Source organism: Oryctolagus cuniculus, chromosome 14 (genome assembly GCF_051225735.1).
Source record: "Oryctolagus cuniculus isolate XC-2025 breed Fujian yellow rabbit chromosome 14, ASM5122573v1, whole genome shotgun sequence".
Taxonomy (NCBI): domain Eukaryota; kingdom Metazoa; phylum Chordata; class Mammalia; order Lagomorpha; family Leporidae; genus Oryctolagus; species Oryctolagus cuniculus.
The window spans coordinates 1,103,563-1,119,542 of NC_142880.1; the positions used below are offsets into that span (position 1 = coordinate 1,103,563).

At 58.1% G+C, this 15,980-nt stretch overlaps 1 protein-coding gene across 1 annotated transcript in view; it reads left to right on the plus strand.

The window, feature by feature from the left end:
- Positions 1-15,980, plus strand: part of IQGAP2 (IQ motif containing GTPase activating protein 2) — a 187,791-nt gene that overhangs the window by 106,498 nt on the left and 65,313 nt on the right. Inside the window, 3 exon segments of the mRNA NM_001082161.1 lie at positions 1,060-1,223; positions 5,854-5,944; positions 12,078-12,245. Coding sequence (NP_001075630.1) covers positions 1,060-1,223; positions 5,854-5,944; positions 12,078-12,245 — 423 coding nt within the window.

Sequence of the window (15,980 nt, forward strand, 5' to 3'; positions counted from 1 at the left end):
AGGGGTGTAGACTAGGGGGGCATCAGTGAGGGCGTGGGTGAGGTGATGACCCACCTTCCCCCTGCAGGGGTGTAGACTAGGGGGGCATCAGTGAGGGAGTGGGTGAGGTGATGACCCATCTTCCCCCTGCAGGGGTGTAGACTGGGGGCATCAGTGAGGGCGTGGGTGAGGTGACGTCCCCACCTTCCCCCTGCAGGGGTGTAGACTGGGGGGCATCAGTGAGGCGTGGGTGAGGTGATGACCCACCTTCCCCCTGCAGGGGTGTAGACTAGGGGGGCATCAGTGAGGCGTGGGTGAGGTGATGACCCATCTTCCCCCTGCAGGGGTGTAGACTAGGGAGCATCAGTGAGGGCGTGGGTGAGGTGATGACCCACCTTCCTCCTGCAGGGGTGTAGACTGGGGGGCATCAGTGAGGGCATGGGTGAGGTGATGACCCACCTTCCCCCTGCAGGGGTGTAGACTAGGGGACATCAGTGAGGCGTGGGTGAGGTGACGTCCCCACCTTCCTCCTGCAGGGGTGTAGACTGGGGAGCATCAGTGAGGGCGTGGGTGAGGTGACGTCCCCACCTTCCCCCTGCAGGGGTGTAGACTGGGGGGCATCAGTGAGGGCGTGGGTGAGGTGACGTCCCCACCTGCCTCCTGCAGGGGTGTAGACTAGGGGGCATCAGTGAGGGCGTGGGTGAGGTGATGACCCACCTGCCTCCTGCAGGGGTGTAGACCAGGTGCATCAGTGATAACCCCGTCTCCCTCCTCCTGCAGGGGTGTAGACCAGGGGCATCAGTGATAACCCCGTCTCCCTCCTCCTGCAGGGGTGTAGACCAGGGGCATCAGTGATAACCCCGTCTCCCTCCTCCTGCAGGGGTGTAGACCAGGGGCATCAGTGATAACCCCGTCTCCCTCCTCCTGCAGGGGTGTAGACCAGGGGCATCAGTGATAACCCCGTCTCCCTCCTCCTGCAGGGGTGTAGACCAGGTGCATCAGTGATAACCCCGTCTCCCTCCTCCTGCAGGGGTGTAGACCAGGGGCATCAGTGATAACCCCGTCTCCCTCCTCCTGCAGTGGTCGTGGCCGTCGGGCACATCAATGAGGCCATCGACACAGGGAACCCTCTGAAGACCCTGGACGCCCTGCTGCTGCCGACTGCGAAGATCAGAAACGTGGACCCCGACCACGCCCAGCACTACCAGGATGTCCTGTACCAGGCCAAGTCGCAGAAGCTCAGGGTGAGCTTGGCCGTGTTTCCCTAGGCTAAGCCGTACCACGTTGGTTGCCTGAGTGCTTGCAGGCTTGGGGGTGGTAGGGGCGGGGTCTCTCCCACTCCTCTGAACTCTCCTGGGCTTCTCGTCACAGCCATCGCCCGTGATAAAGAACGGAGTCCCTGGCTGCTGCCTTCCTGCACCACCCGTTAGGGGGAAGCCGGCCCCGGGCTGCCCGTGGCTTCTGCTCTTTGACCAGATGCTGTGGCTGGGCAGCACTCACAGTCTAGTCTGAGTGGACGCCTGTGCACAGCGGCGGATGCCATGTGCCCACACGCAGTGGCGCGTGTGCGTGTGTGCTGGTGGATCCCGTGTACACCATGCAGCGTGCAGCCCCTTGGAGGGAAGAAGGAAGGGTGTGAGAGGGCCACATGGCGCCCTCGGGTGACCTCTGTCCTCACTCGAGGTCCCTGCAGACCTGCTGAGGCAGGGGCGTGGCTGTCCTCATCGGGGGGAAGTGTGTAGGTACCGCAGAAATAAGGCGCCCGCGGTGACTCCGAGAGGGCTGAGACGGCCGTGGTCTAGACTCGTGAGGGGAGCTGGTGTGACACGGATGGGAGTCGTGGCCCCAGCTGTGGGCTGGGCCTGAGAGGCGGCTGGCCTGGCCGGAGTCCTGGAGGGGAGCAGCTGTACTGATGATGGGTGGATCCCTCGGAGCCCGGCCACTCCTGGGAGGGCACCAGCCTGTTGGCCGAGGGTGTGGCCGGTGGGAGCGAGACCTCCGGGACGCAGCCGCTGTGGCTGCCACATCCACGGGTGCAGGATCTCCTCTGTGTGGTCTTTGGAACCCAGGAATGCCTCATCTGAGACAGGAGACACCCCTTGCTGGGAGAGGCTCTGGCGAGCCCAGCTGTTGGCTGGCCGGCTGGGACGTGGACACGGGTGGAAGTTCAGTGTAAGGGGGGTGCTGCTCTGTGGGCTGCAGCCCACGCCTGTCAGACCAGGGATGTTTATTATCGCACTTTAAGGGGTGGGGGAGATGTTTATTGCAGCTCTGTTGGCAGTGACAAAAGATCAAAAATGGCCCGGCTGTTGTTAAGCAAAAAAACAAACAACAAAACAAATCCGGCACAAAAACATTGCAGCTGCACAGCAGTGAGTGCACATCCGTGTGGGGCAGCTGGCGTGTGTGTAGAGCGTTTCCAGGAGGCGAACTTGGCTTTGACCTCTTGTTCTTTCTACATGTCTGTACTGCTTGGGTTTTTAAATTTTCAGAGAGTACATGTGGTCCGTACTCGGTGTTCCAAACTTTGCACAACCAGTGTAAATCCCTGGCGGGAACCTGGCACAGTGTCCAAGACGCCGCTTGTTCCGCGTCAGAGCAGAGTCCAGGTCCCGGCTCCTCCGTTCCCAGTCCAGATCTCTGGGGGGCAGCAGTGATGGCTGAAGTACTTGTGCACCTGCTGCCCCTGCAGGACACCTGGGTGCGGCTCCTGGCTCCCGACTCCAGCTCCCTGCTACTGCACGCCCTGGGAGGCAGCCGTGATGGACGTGGGTCCCTGCCACCCACGTGGCGACAGCGATTGAGTTGCAGGCTCTGGCTTCAGCCAGACCCAACCCTGCATTTTCTGGAAAGCAAAATGCCAGTGTTCAGGGCTCCACCCACATAACAAATGGTAACACAAACTGCTTGGGACACCGTTGTGTTGCAGAACATTGAAGGACAGAGTCGTTGTTTAATGAAACCTTTTATAGGACTCACCGCGGTTCGGGAGGTGCTGGCACGAGCTGCACCCGGCCTGGTTCTGGTGGCTGCTGCCATCGGTCACTCTGCTCCTCCCGGCCGTGTGCCGTGTGGCTGGGGTGGAGGCGTGGCCGGCCCCGGGTGGGGAGTCCTTCCCAGTCTGGGTTGAGCCCGTGTGAGGAGCGGTATCTGTGAGTTTTGTGTTTAAATCTCGCAGCCGTTATTCTGGGTGCTGTGAGTGCAGTCACCCACGCACAGGCGTTTGGTTTGCGAAGCCTCTCTTTAGCTGGCTTCTCGGATGTGCTGTCACCTCTGAGGCGGACTCCAGGCCTGCGGCGCGTCCTCTGCGCCCTCTGGGCTTGGGAGGAGAGAAAGGATGCTTCCGGTCCCGGTCCTGGTCCCGGTCCCTTCTGCCTCCCCGCTCTTTGTCTTCCGTCTCACTTCCTGTCGGAGCCTCCCCCGTGCATTCCTGGGAGGACCAAGAACCTTGCTGACAGCTGGGGCCCCCAGATGCAGCTCCAGATGGTTGTGAAGGAAGCACCACGTCCCCCGCTGCCTCCGTTAGCACTGCAGCCAGCCAGGGAGGCGGGGTGAGCCTGCCCGGGGGCTGGCGAATGCTGCTCCCTGCCCTGGCCCCACGTCCACCTCCCCCAGGAGGTGGGGGCAAGCCTGCCCCTCTGGGCCTGTCCTGCTTCAGCCCCGAGGGATGGAGTGGGTTCCCCGTGACTGTGACGTGGGAGTTGGTCCCCTCCGTCCGTCAGTCTCAGCTCAGGGTCTGGAGCACAGCGCTCACTCCCACAGGGGCGGCTGTTCCCATTCTTGGAACGCAGCGCAGACTGCGCCGGAACGCTTAGTTTCTGCTCATGCAGAAGGGGGTGGTGTCGCTCCCCCTCTTCGTGGAGGAACGACACAGGACCCTGCATTGTTCTTTTGTCTGCTCAGCCCTCCCCGGGTTTGCTGCTGGTCCTTCCCAGGTTGGCTACCGTCCCTTCCACCTCCGTGGAAGGGCGGTTCCCCCTGCCACTTTCCCCACTTCCGCGGGGGAGCGGCACACCGCCGGCCGGCTCTCTCGGGGGCTGCACAGGTGTTCCTTCAGATAGATGTTCCTGGTGCATGTTGTCTCTCTCCTCCTTTATAGACCTCTTCCACCAATCCCAACTCTGCTACCCACACGCCGAGTACGCTGCTCTCCTCCAATCAGGAGCAGGTCCTGCAGCTTGTTGGTTGAACTGGAGGCAGCTGTGTAGAAGCTGTTTCCCTTCTCAGTGCCATATTGTGGGAAAGCAGATGCATAGAATAAGTCCTAATTCCAGTAACTTAGTCTAGTCCGAGTTGCTCCCAGTTGCTCCCCACAGGGTGGAGCTTCCACTTCCCTTGCCATGTCACAGCCTGTGCCTGCAGCCCCTCCCCTGTGGCGGCCACCTCCCTGTGTGACCCTCGGGCCAATTGGGAGTCTCCCCTGTGGCCCAGGTGAGGTACCCACCACAAAACCCAGCCTCATCGTAGGGCGATTGTTAGAGGACACGCCTGTCTCCTCCGCCACACTCGGAGTCTTGAAGAGCATCCTGTGCTTTTCTTTGTTTTTGCTCCGTGTTAGATGCATGTCCATTAAACTTAAAATTTTCCTTAATGGAGCCGGTGCTGGGCGTAACAGGTGCAGCCATGGTCTCCTGGGGGCACTGGTTCTACTCCCAGCTACTCCACTTCTGATCCATCTCCCTGAGAGTGTGTCTGGGAAAAGGTGAGAGCTGCCCTAAGTGCTTGGGCCCCTGCACCCACGTGGGAGACCAGGAAGAAGCTCCCGGCTCCTGGCTTTGGTGTGGCCCAGCCAGGGCCATCACAGCCACTTGGGAGGTGAAAAAACATATGGAAGATCTCGCTCTCTCTCTTTCTGTAACTCTGACTTTTAGATAAATAAATGTTTCACTAAATAAATAAAACATCCCTTGGCACCCTGATGAACATTGGCAGACACCCTGGGAAACACGGATACAGAATGGGGATGGAATATGTGACTGAGTGGCTGGAGATGGCAGTGGTGTTTGGACGAGAGGCTGAGTGATAACAAAGCCCTACAGCCCCAGAGCTAGTGTCTGGTTCTGAGGGGGGCAGTGTTCGGGAGCTGAGAGTGCAGTCACGTTCTGGGGGCTGGGTGGGGTCAGGAGCTGAGTGTGTGGGGTGCAGCTGTGTTCTGGGGCTGGGGTGGGGTCAGGAGCTGAGTGTGTGGGGTACAGCTGGGTTGTGGGGCTGGGGTGCAGCCGTGTTCTGGGGTGGGGTTCAGCCATGTTCCGGGGCTGGGGTGCAGCCGTGTTCCGGGGCTGGGGTGCAGCTGTGTTCCGGGGCTGGGGTGCAGCCGTGTTCTGGGGCTGGGGTGCAGCTGTGTTCCGGGGCTGGGATGCAGCCGTGTTCCGGGGCTGGGGTGCAGCCGTGTTCCGGGGCTGGGGTGCAGCCGTGTTCCGGGGCTGGGGTGCAGTCGTGTTCTGGGGCTGGGGTGTAGCTCTCTAGCACTTGGAGTCTGCAGTCATGTGAGCTGCAGCTTTAGCGTCGGCCTGTGCACAGCGTTGGAGGCCTGCAGGCCCTTGAAGGGGGTGTGTGTTTCCTTCTTCCTGCCACGCAGAACCTCTGGGAGAGAAAGCCGAGCAGCGTGCACTGCGATGCGCTATGTGCGGCGTGAGGCCGTCAGCCTCTCCCAGGGTATGGGCAGGGCCCCGGTCACAGGCCCGGGCTGCTGCGCGGCTGACTGTCTGTGGTGGCCTGGAGAGTGAGGTGGTCGTTCCGGGCTTGGTTCCTGCAGGCGGCAGCCATGCTCAGCTGTGCGGGGATAAGAGGGAGCCAACAGCTAGAGCGGCAGCTGCCATTGCTGTGTCGCCACCACTCACCGGTGTGCCGTGTGTTCTCTGCCCTTGTTCCCAGGATGCCGAGAGCGTCTCCAAGGTGCTGTGGCTGGATGAGATACAGCAAGCCATCGACGAGGCCAACTCGGACCAGGACAAAGCCAAGCAGTGTAAGCCCCGGGCCACCGCCCGCCCCGCTCACCGTGCACACTTGCGGACGGGCGCGTCACCCCTCCTCTCCAGAGTGACTCCAGCTCTCTGACCCAGGGGTCCTCTCGGGCGCGTCACCCCTCCTCTCCAGAGGGACTCCAGCTCTCTGACCCAGGGGTCCTCTCGGGCGCGTCACCCCTCCTCTCCAGAGGGACTCCAGCTCTCTGACCAGGGGTCCTCTCGGCCGCGTCACCCCTCCTCTCCAGAGGGACTCCAGCTCTCTGACCAGGGGTCCTCTCGGCCGCGTCACCCCCTCCTCTCCAGAGGGACTCCAGCTCTCTGACCAGGGGTCCTCTCGGCCGCGTCACCCCTCCTCTCCAGAGTGACTCCAGCTCTCTGACCAGGGGTCCTCTAGGCCGCGTCACCCCCTCCTCTCCAGAGGGACTCCAGCTCTCTGACCAGGGGTCCTCTCGGCCGCGTCACCCCTCTCCAGAGTGACTCCAGCTCTCTGACCAGGGGTCCTCTCGGGCATGTCTGTGCACAGACGGAGCTGGCGGCTGCCCTGATTTCGGTGACTAGACGCTGTCTAGTCGGAATGGTGATGTCGCCCTGCAGAGCCCAGAGGTCACAGGTGGATCCAGGCCCTCTCTGTTCGTAATTGAATCCAGTCCTTTTGTTCTCGAGAATACTGGCCTGTTTCTGTTTAGCAAGTGCTTCTCCTCCTCCGTCCACACCCTCTGCTGCTGTTGGTCGGGGTTTTCCAGAGAAACACAGCCAGTAGATTGGGTGGCCTGGTGGATAGATGGGTGGGTGGCTGGCTGGGTGGACAGGTGGGTGGGTGGACTGATGGATAGCTGGGTGGGTGGACATGTGGCTGGGTGGACTGATGGATGGCTGGGCAGACAGACAGACGCACCATCTGGCCTTATAAGAGTAGATTTGGCTCCTAAGGAACTGGCTCGCCAGATGAGGGGCTGGCACGCTCCCGTGTTTGTCACCCCAGGAAGCAGGCTTGGCGCCCATCAGGGCACCGTGGGTGGAGCGGGCTGGAGGCAGTGGTGCAGCTGGGAGGGAGGATCCTTGCTTGCCACATAACGTGGGAGAGCCCTGCACACGTGGACGGCGAGATGGGTTGCATCACACAACAACACGTGGACAGCGAGATGGGTTGCATCACACAACAGTGTTGTTGCCAGTCAGTCAGCCCACAGTTTTTAGACCCAAGGCCTATGGAGTGGACCCTGTGGTCCACTGGTCAGAGCAGGAGCCAGTGGGGGTTGTGGTGCAGGGTGTTGGGCTCAGGTCCCTCTCACAGTGGGCCTGGTGGGTGCCCCCCATGCCTGTGCTGGCCTGCCCAGGCCCAAAGGTGCAGCGGGATAGACATGTGGCCCCCAGCAGAGTCCCTAGGCTGGTTCACAAGGCAGCATTTCCTACTGCATTTTTTCTTAGATTTATTTATTAGAGAGGCAGAGTTACAGAGAGGCAGAGGCAGAGAGAGAGACAGAGAGAGATGCCTTCAGTCCACTGGTCCACTCCCCAAATGGCTGCAGTAGCTGGAGCTGAGTCGATCCAAAGCCAGGAGCCAGCAGTTTCTTCCAGGTCTCCCACGTGGGTGCAGGGGCCCAGGGACTTGGGCCATCTTCTACTGCTTTCCCAGGCCATCAGCAGGGAGCTGGATGGGAAGAGGAGCAGCTGGGACTGGAACTGGTGCCCACATGGGATGTGGGCACTGCAGGCAGAGGCTTAGCCCATTTTCAGCCTCTGTGTTCAGGGAGGGATGGTGTGGACATTCACGTGGCAGCGTGGAGTAGCTTCCAAAGCAACCAAGTACACGCGTCCCTACACCAGGGCAACACGGCCCCGGGCAGTGCTGCTCGTCAGCCGGCCCACTGCCGGAGGGTCTGGACCCTGCTCCATGCTGTGCGGGAAGAGGCCGCCCCCAGGACCTCCCTGCCTCACTCAGAGACGTGCCCTGAGACCGTGGGAGCTTCTGGGAGGAGCATCTGGGTTGCACTTCCTTCACTTGGAAAACTACGTGCGTTTCTCTGACCTGCCCTCGGACCCCTGGGGACCTTGACGTCCTCCCTTCGTGCACTGTCATCCTTAAGAAAAAACAGCTGAGATGTGTGCAAGGGAGATGTGAGTGTAGACCCAGGGAAGGGAGATGTGAGTGTAGAACCAGGGCAGGGAGGTGTGAGTGTAGAACCCAGGCAGGGAGATGTGAGTGTAGACCCAGGGCAGGGAGATGTGAGTGTAGACCCAGGGCAGGGAGATGTGAGTGTAGAGCCCGGGCAGGGAGAAGTGAGTGTAGACCCAGGGCAGGGAGGTGTGAGTGTAGACCCTGGGCAGGGAGATGTGAGTGTAGAACCCGGGCAGGGAGGTGTGAGTGTAGACCCAGGGCAGGGAGGTGTGAGTGTAGACCCAGGGCAGGGAGATGTGAGTGTAGACCCAGGGCAGGGAGGTGTGAGTGTAGACCCAGGGCAGGGAGATGTGAGTGTAGACCCGGGGCAGGGAGATGTGAGTGTAGACCCAGGGCAGGGAGGTGTGAGTGTAGACCCAGGGCAGGGAGATGTGAGTGTAGACCCGGGGCAGGGAGATGTGAGTGTAGACCCAGGGCAGGGAGATGTGAGTGTAGACCCAGGGCAGGGAGGTGTGAGTGTAGAACCCGGGAGGCAGGGAGATGTGAGTGTAGACCCAGGGCAGGGAGATGTGAGTGTAGACCCAGGGCAGGGAGGTGTGAGTGTAGAACCTGGGGCAGCTGAGGTCTGGGGAGATGCGTGTAAGGGAGGTGTGAGTGTAGAGCCCGGGCAGGTTGATGTGAGTGTGGAGCCCGGACAGCTGTGGTCTTAGAGCCCCTGCTGAGACGCAGAGAAGCAGACGCGGGGGTCCTGGAGCGCATGTGGAGTTTGCTGAGCGATGAAGCCCGCCCTGGAGTTGCTCCGTTCCTCTCGCTGTCGCTCTTGCTTTGGCCCGCCAGCTTTGGTTTGCTTCTCACATTGGGACTCGTAGTTCTGTCGACTTAAAGCAGGAAATGCCCCGAGTGTGTGTGCCCGTGCTCAGGGAGACCCTGTCTTCCTCTGCCCTGCCCCTGGAGCATGGCCGCACGTCTGCCCTCGTCTCTAGCAGCAGAAAGATTTTGCGCAAAACCAGCCCGGTGCTCAATGGAAAGGGGATTTCCTGGGCTTTCGGGGGAGTGCGGTCTCCTGTGTGTAGCAGTCTCCATCCTTTGCATGAAGACTTAGAGGATTTGGCCCCGTGTTGGGATCACCCGGCCCACGCCCAGCTGACTGCGTAAAGAAACACGTTGGCCGGCCCCTTTCACCACGGGTGGGGCTTAAAGGGCTCTGTGTCCCATGCTCATTCCCACCTTGGGCTTGCCTCTGCATGTCTAAGCATTTACTTATTTGTTTGAAAGAGTGAGAGAGAGAGATCTTCTATCTGCTGGCTTACTCTCCAGGAGGCCACAGTAGCTGCAGCTAAGCTGGGCTGAAGCCAGGATCTCCATCCGGGTCTCCCACTTGGGGGACAGGAACCCAGGAGCATTAGCAGAGAGCTGGACCGGAGGCAGAGGTGTTACCAGTCATGGAGGGGACGGCCGTTGCCGGGGCAGGCTTCCTGGGTTCTTTCCCTCAGCTCAGTACAGAAATAAAAAGCCAGGAAACCATTTGCAAAGAAGCGGAAACTTTTGATTGGCAGGAGAGAGAAAGCGTCTGGTCCGAGGGGAGACCAGGTGGAGGGCCCGAACGGGACACTGGCTTGGAGGAAGTGCCCAGGGTCTTAAGGCATCACTGTCTGCTCATTGGGCCATCCTGTGGGGGTGCCCATTGGACGGGGGTTTCACATACCGTATGTTGATTGGCTTGGGGCTCATGGAGATAGCGGGGGTCTTCTTGGGGGGCTCAGCCCCCTCCTTTGCTAGCTCTGAGTGCAAGATTGTAACTTTACTTAAAGATGTGATTTAAAACCGCAGGGTCACACGTGTAGCACGGGAAGCTATAGTTGGGCAGATGCCGGCTGGTCTGGAGACGGCTTTCCAGCCACAGCCAGCAGCCTGCTTATGAAGGACATTCCTCCTGCATCAGAGGGGCCCACAGACCCCAGCCCCGCTCTGCGGCCTCCAGAGGCACCAGGACCTGAGTCAGGGCTGTGACACGAGATGCAGGTGTCCCGAGTGGCAGACTAACGCCCTGCACCTCACCGTCGGCCCCTGCCTCTCCTTTTGACTTCTTAGAGTCAAACCATTTCTTCATTAGTGTGCCCTAAGGAATCGTGTCACATTGGCCCAGTCACTCCTCACCCCCTCCAGTTTCTCCCTGCTGGGGTGTCCTGTGGCCCCCTGGGAATGTCTTGGCGTGTGGCTGGCCTGGGCTTACCAGGTAAAGCCAGCTTCAGTCTCTTAGGGGTCATTCCTCATTTGTTCCTCGGCACAGGCACCCGACACCTGGGCTGTCTGGACCAGCCCACGACTCACAGGGGGAGGCAGGCGTGGTCGGCACGTGTCCCAGAGCCCGCGCGGGGACTGCTCTGCTGTGCCCACTGGCGCCGTGGCAGACGCCCGCCTGGATTCCATCCTCCTGAGTACGACTCTGGCATCTGTGGCTGTTGCTCGTCCCACTCAGAGCACATTGAAGCCACCGGGGGCCAGTGCCGGGGTCTCAGGCAGGCACGCGGATGCCGGGAGGAAGCCATAGCAGTGCGGAGGACGGGGCAGGGGGCGGGAGCCACACTGCTGTCGGCCCTGAAGCCTGCTCACTGTGCTTCAGCGCGGGGCAATGGCAGGGGTGCAGGGCCTCCTAACAGCTCTCAGCAAACATTGAGCACCTGCCATGTTCCAGGCACCACCGGAAACCGAGCAGCAAGCTAGCGCGCGTTTGTGCAGCCTTCTCCTGGGCGTGTGTTATGTTTTCACAGGAAGTGGCTCCATCAGGGTGAGAGCTGGTACAGAACACAACTCCTCACAGGTCCACGCTGCGTCTCCCTCCACCCCTCAGGGCTCTCCTGGGGAAGAGGAGGGGTGCATGTGTTGTACGTGGTTTATATGTGTGGTATGTATGTGGTGCATGTGTGGGGGGTGTGGATAGCATGTATGTGGTGTGTGATATGTGGTGTGTGTTATGTGGGGGTATGTATGTGGTATATGTGGTGTGTGTTGGGCATATTGTGGTACATGTGTGTATAGTATGTGTGGTGTGTTGGTAGTATGTGGCGTGTATGTGGTGTGTTTGTGTGGGCTGGTTATGTGTGTGGTGTAGGGGTATATGTGTGGTACATGTGTGTGTTGGGCGTTGAGGTGCATATGTGTGTATAGTGTGTGGTGTATATGTAGTATATGGCATATGTGTGTGCCATGTATGTGGTATATGATATGTAGGTGGTGTGTGTTATGTGTGGTGTATGTGTGTGTGGCATATAGTGGTATGTGTTTGGTGTGTGTATGGTGTGGGAGCATTGTGTGCTGCATGGTGTGTGGTAGATATGTGTGTGTGTGGTGTGGTGTGTGTGTTTTGTCATTGCTACTGTTCTACTTTTCTAATTCGGTGCATTTGCAGGCTGGGAAAACAGTGGTTCTGTTGCTGGGCCAGAGCATTCGTAGTTGGAACTAAAGTTACGATGAAGAGTCAGAGTTAGCTTTCTCTACCAAGAGATTATTACGTTTCTTTCACGTGGAGAGACAGAGATCCGAGATGGAGGAGATGCCTGAGGTCAGCACTGGCTCCAGAACTGGTTTCTGGACTCCTGCACATATCGGCCAGCCGTGCCTTTCTGGAACGTTGTAGAACGCTTGTTTAGGTTGCCAATGACGGCCCTGACAAGGTCAGAAGCGCCACACGAGACAGCATAGGATTTCCGTAACATAGTAGCGTTTTGTTTGTTGGGAGATGAGTCAGTGTCTTCATAGAGCGTGTTCTCAGTACCCATGAGCTTCGCAGGTGAAATCCTGCGGGTTCCTGTCACCTGTGTTCCCGTGGAGCCTTGTTCTCGCAGGCTGCACCCGAGGGGAGAGGTGGACGCCGGCTCAGGCCCTCGCAGGACGGACTCCCAAAGAGCAGAAGGGCCGACTCTCGAGGGCTCCCGAAAGGCTGAGCTGCGTGTTTGCGTGCCCTTGGAGGAGGTGGGAAGCAGCCCTTAACAGACATGTGTTTTGTTGGCCAGGGATCACGCTGGTGGTCGACGTCAACCAGTGTTTGGAGGGGGTGCAGCCGAGTGACATCTTGTCCGTCTTGAAGTCCTGCACGTGTCACCCGCACGACATCCTGCCCGAGTGTGCTGACAGCTACCACAACTCCCTTGCGAAGGCAAAACAGCTCAAGTCTGAGCGAGGTGAGTTTTCCTTACTGCGCGTGAGCTCTAAATGCCTTTTACGTGTGATGGCTCTGTGGTTTAGACAAGGGCTGCGTTCGGTGAGCGTTTCTGAGACGGTTTTGTCAGCTGTCTGGAAGGAGACTGTTGGGATAGTTCTGCTCTCTGTCCTGGGAAGCTGGGGTTGACTCGGCGACAGTACCGGTGGCTCCATGCCATGAGGACAGTGTGTTATTTAAGGGGACCCGGTGCTGTGTGGCCCTTGGCTGTTAGCCACCTTGCAGGGACAGAAAGGGATTTCTGCTCTGATTTCCCCCAGGCAATGCCAGCCCAGCAGTAGGGATGCGAGGACAGGAGTTGGGAGTGAGAGGGAAGCCGAGCAGCAACCTTGGCCGGTGTTTGTGTCTGCTCACTGCTGTGCCCTTGAGGTCATGCAGCTTCAGATTTAGAAACTGACACTGATGGGATCTCAGGCAGAGGCAGAAAATGGCTGACCCAAGGACAGTTGGGTTTTTTAAAATTACTGTTTTTTATTTGTTTGAGAGGCAAAGAGACACAGACCAAGATCTCCTGTCCACTGGTTGGCTCAGGTGGCTGCAGTAGCTGGGGCTGGGCCAGAGCCAAAGCTGGGAGCTGGGGATCCAGCCCGTGTCTCCCGTGTGGCTGGCTAGGACCATCCCTGCACTATCACTGCCGCCTCCCGTGGTCTGCGTCAGCAAGAATGGAGTGAGGGTCCAGAGCTGGAAACCAAGCCCAGGCGCTCTGTGTGCGATGTGCTGCCTTCATCACGGCTGTTCAATCCGTCGTTCCTCCAGCGGCTCTCTACCGAGCACCCAGTGTGTCCCACCGTGAAGGATTAGGGTGTCGCCCAGCGTCTAGGCAGATGTTTGCACCACACTGTGGGGTGTCTGTGTGGCATTAGTCACCTCAGAGACACAATGACAGTGGATGGCCCAGAAGTGGACTTAAGGGGGAAGAGACCTTTTTAGTTCAACTGGAAGACTGACTACCAATCCCTGTGTGCTTTTCAACTTACTTGATGTATTTCAGACTTGGAAGTCCCACCCTCCAATTCAGCAAACTTTCTGTTGGCAAAATGTAGGGAGGGCTGTTGACCACTGTCTCTTTAAAAAATGTGTTTATTTATTTTGAAAGAGTTACAGAGAGAGGGAGGTGGCTATCTTCTGTCCGCTGACTGGTTCACACCCCAGATGGCCTCAGAGGCCAGCACTGGGCCAGGCCAAAGTCCAGAATGAGGAGCATCCTTCAGGTCTTCCACACGGGTGAGAGCTGGCCCATCACTTGCTGCTTTCCCGGGCTATTAGCAGGGAGCCGGATGGGAAATGGAGCCGCCAGGACTGGAACCAGCACCCACATGGGAGGCTGGCATTGCCAAAGGCAGCAGCTTTACCCCGAGGCCACAGTGCCTGCCTCCAACCGCTCTTACCTGGGCCTCCTTGATCCCTCTCTGTTCCCTTCACGTTTCTTTGTCAGGAGTGAACGTAACATCCTCTGCCTTATCCTTCGTGGGAAGGGGTTGTGCACCTATGTGCATGCGGAGATTGGGCTCCTAGGGGACCGAGCGTTATGTCCAATCAAAATTCAGTCTGTCTGCTCCCTTCTAAATGAGCTACCACACTTCAGACACTGTGTTTCTTTAGATTCATTCTTCAGCCGGGGCAGTGAGTGTAGGTCATGTTGGGTCTTACATGCTTGTGTTGAGTCTTACATGGTTGTGTTGGGTCTGTAGGTCATCTTGGTCTGTAGATCATGATGGATCTGCAGATGCTAGGCTGGATCTGTACAACGTGTCAGATCTTACATGGTTGTGTTGGATCTGTAGGTCATCTTGGTCTGTAGATCATGATGGATCTGCAGATGCTAGGCTGGATCTGTACAACGTGTCAGATCTTACATGGTTGTGTTGGGTCTGTAGGTCATCTTGGTCTGTAGATCATGATGGATCTGCAGATGCTAGGCTGGATCTGTACAACGTGTCAGATCTTACATGGTTGTGTTGGGTCTGTAGGTCATCTTGGTCTGTAGATCATGATGGATCTGCAGATGCTGGATCTGTACCACGTGTCAGATCTTACATGGTTGTGTTGCATCTGCAGACATTTGTGTTGGGTCTGTAGATGCTTGTGCTGGGTCTGTAGATCATGTTGGCTCTTACATGGTTGTATTGGGTCTGTAGGTCATCTTTTTTTTTTTTTAATTTTTTTTGACAAGCAGAATGGACAGTGAGAGAGAGAGACAGAGAGAAAGGTCTTCCTTTGCCATTGGTTCACCCTCCAATGGCCGCCGCGGCTGGCGCACCACGCTGATCTGAAGGCAGGAGCCAGGTGCTTCTCCTGGTCTCCCATGGGGTGCAGGGCCCAAGCACTTGGGCCATCCTCCACTGCACTCCCTGGCCACAGCAGAGAGCTGGCCTGGAAGAGGGACAACCGGGACAGAATCCGGCACCCCGACCAGGACTAGAACCTGGTGTGCCAGCGCCACAAGGTGGAGGATTAGCCTAGTGAGCCACAGTGCTGGCTGTAGGTCATCTTGGTCTGTAGATCATATTGGATCAGTAGATGCTGTGTTGAGTCTGTAGACATTTGTGTTGCATCTGTGCATTATTGTTAGATCTGTAGACAGTGTGTTGGAGCTATCGGTGAGTTGTTAGAGGTGTAGATCAGTTTGAGGGGTGTGTGTCTTGTCTCGCGTGCAGAGGGATACCTGCTGTCTTAATTCAGTCCCCTTCCATTCTTTCACAATGTTCTCTAGCTTTTGCTTACAGGGTTCACATGCTTTTTCTTAGATGTACTCCCTAAGTATTTTTCATTTTATGCTATCGTAAATACTGTCTTCCTCATTAGATTTTGGGGTTACTCATTGGCAGCATACAAATCTCTCCTCCACATGCAATAAAATGCATCCTTTTATAAAAGTGTGCGATTCAGAGGCTTTTGAGAGATTCATACAACCGCACATCCAACACCTGCAGACAATTGCAGAACACTTCTATCACACGAGAAAAGTAAAAAAACGCTCATCCCAGCGACACCCCCACCCCTCCACAGCCCCGGGCACCCTCTGCTCTCCTTCCGTCTCCATGTCCTGTGCTGGGGGCTCCTGTCGGGACCCGCAGTGACTGGCTCTTCCGTCTCCGTGTCCCTGTGCTGGGGGCTCCTGTGGGGACCCGCAGTGACTGACTCTCCTTCCGTCTCCGTGTCCCTGTGCTGGGGGCTCCTGCAGGGACCTGCAGTGCACTGGCTCTTCTTCCATCTCCGTGTCCTGTGCTGGGGGCTCCTGCAGGGACCCCGCAGTGCACTGGCTCTTCTTCCATCTCCGTGTCCCTGTGCTGGGGCTCCTGCAGGGACCCCGCAGTGCACTGGCTCTCCTTCCGTCTCCGTGTCCCTGTGCTGGGGCTCCTGTGGGGACCCGCACTGACTGGCTCTCCTTCCATCTCCGTGTCCCTGTGCTGGGGCTCCTGTGGGGACCCGCAGTGCACTGGCTTTTCCGTCTGGCCGCGTCCTCCCAGCAGCAGGTTTCCAGAGCCCGTTGATGTGGAGTGGGTATCATTCCTTCCTTCCTTATAGTGGCCGATTGCGGTGTCGAGTGGATTTGCCACACTGTGTGGCCAGTTGCAGTGTGTCAGCTGGATTTGCCATGTTGTGTGGCCGTAAATTGCGGTGTGTCGAGAGGATTTGCCACATTGTGCTCATCACAGAGCAGAATTTGGGCTTTCCCCCACTTTGGGCTCTGCTG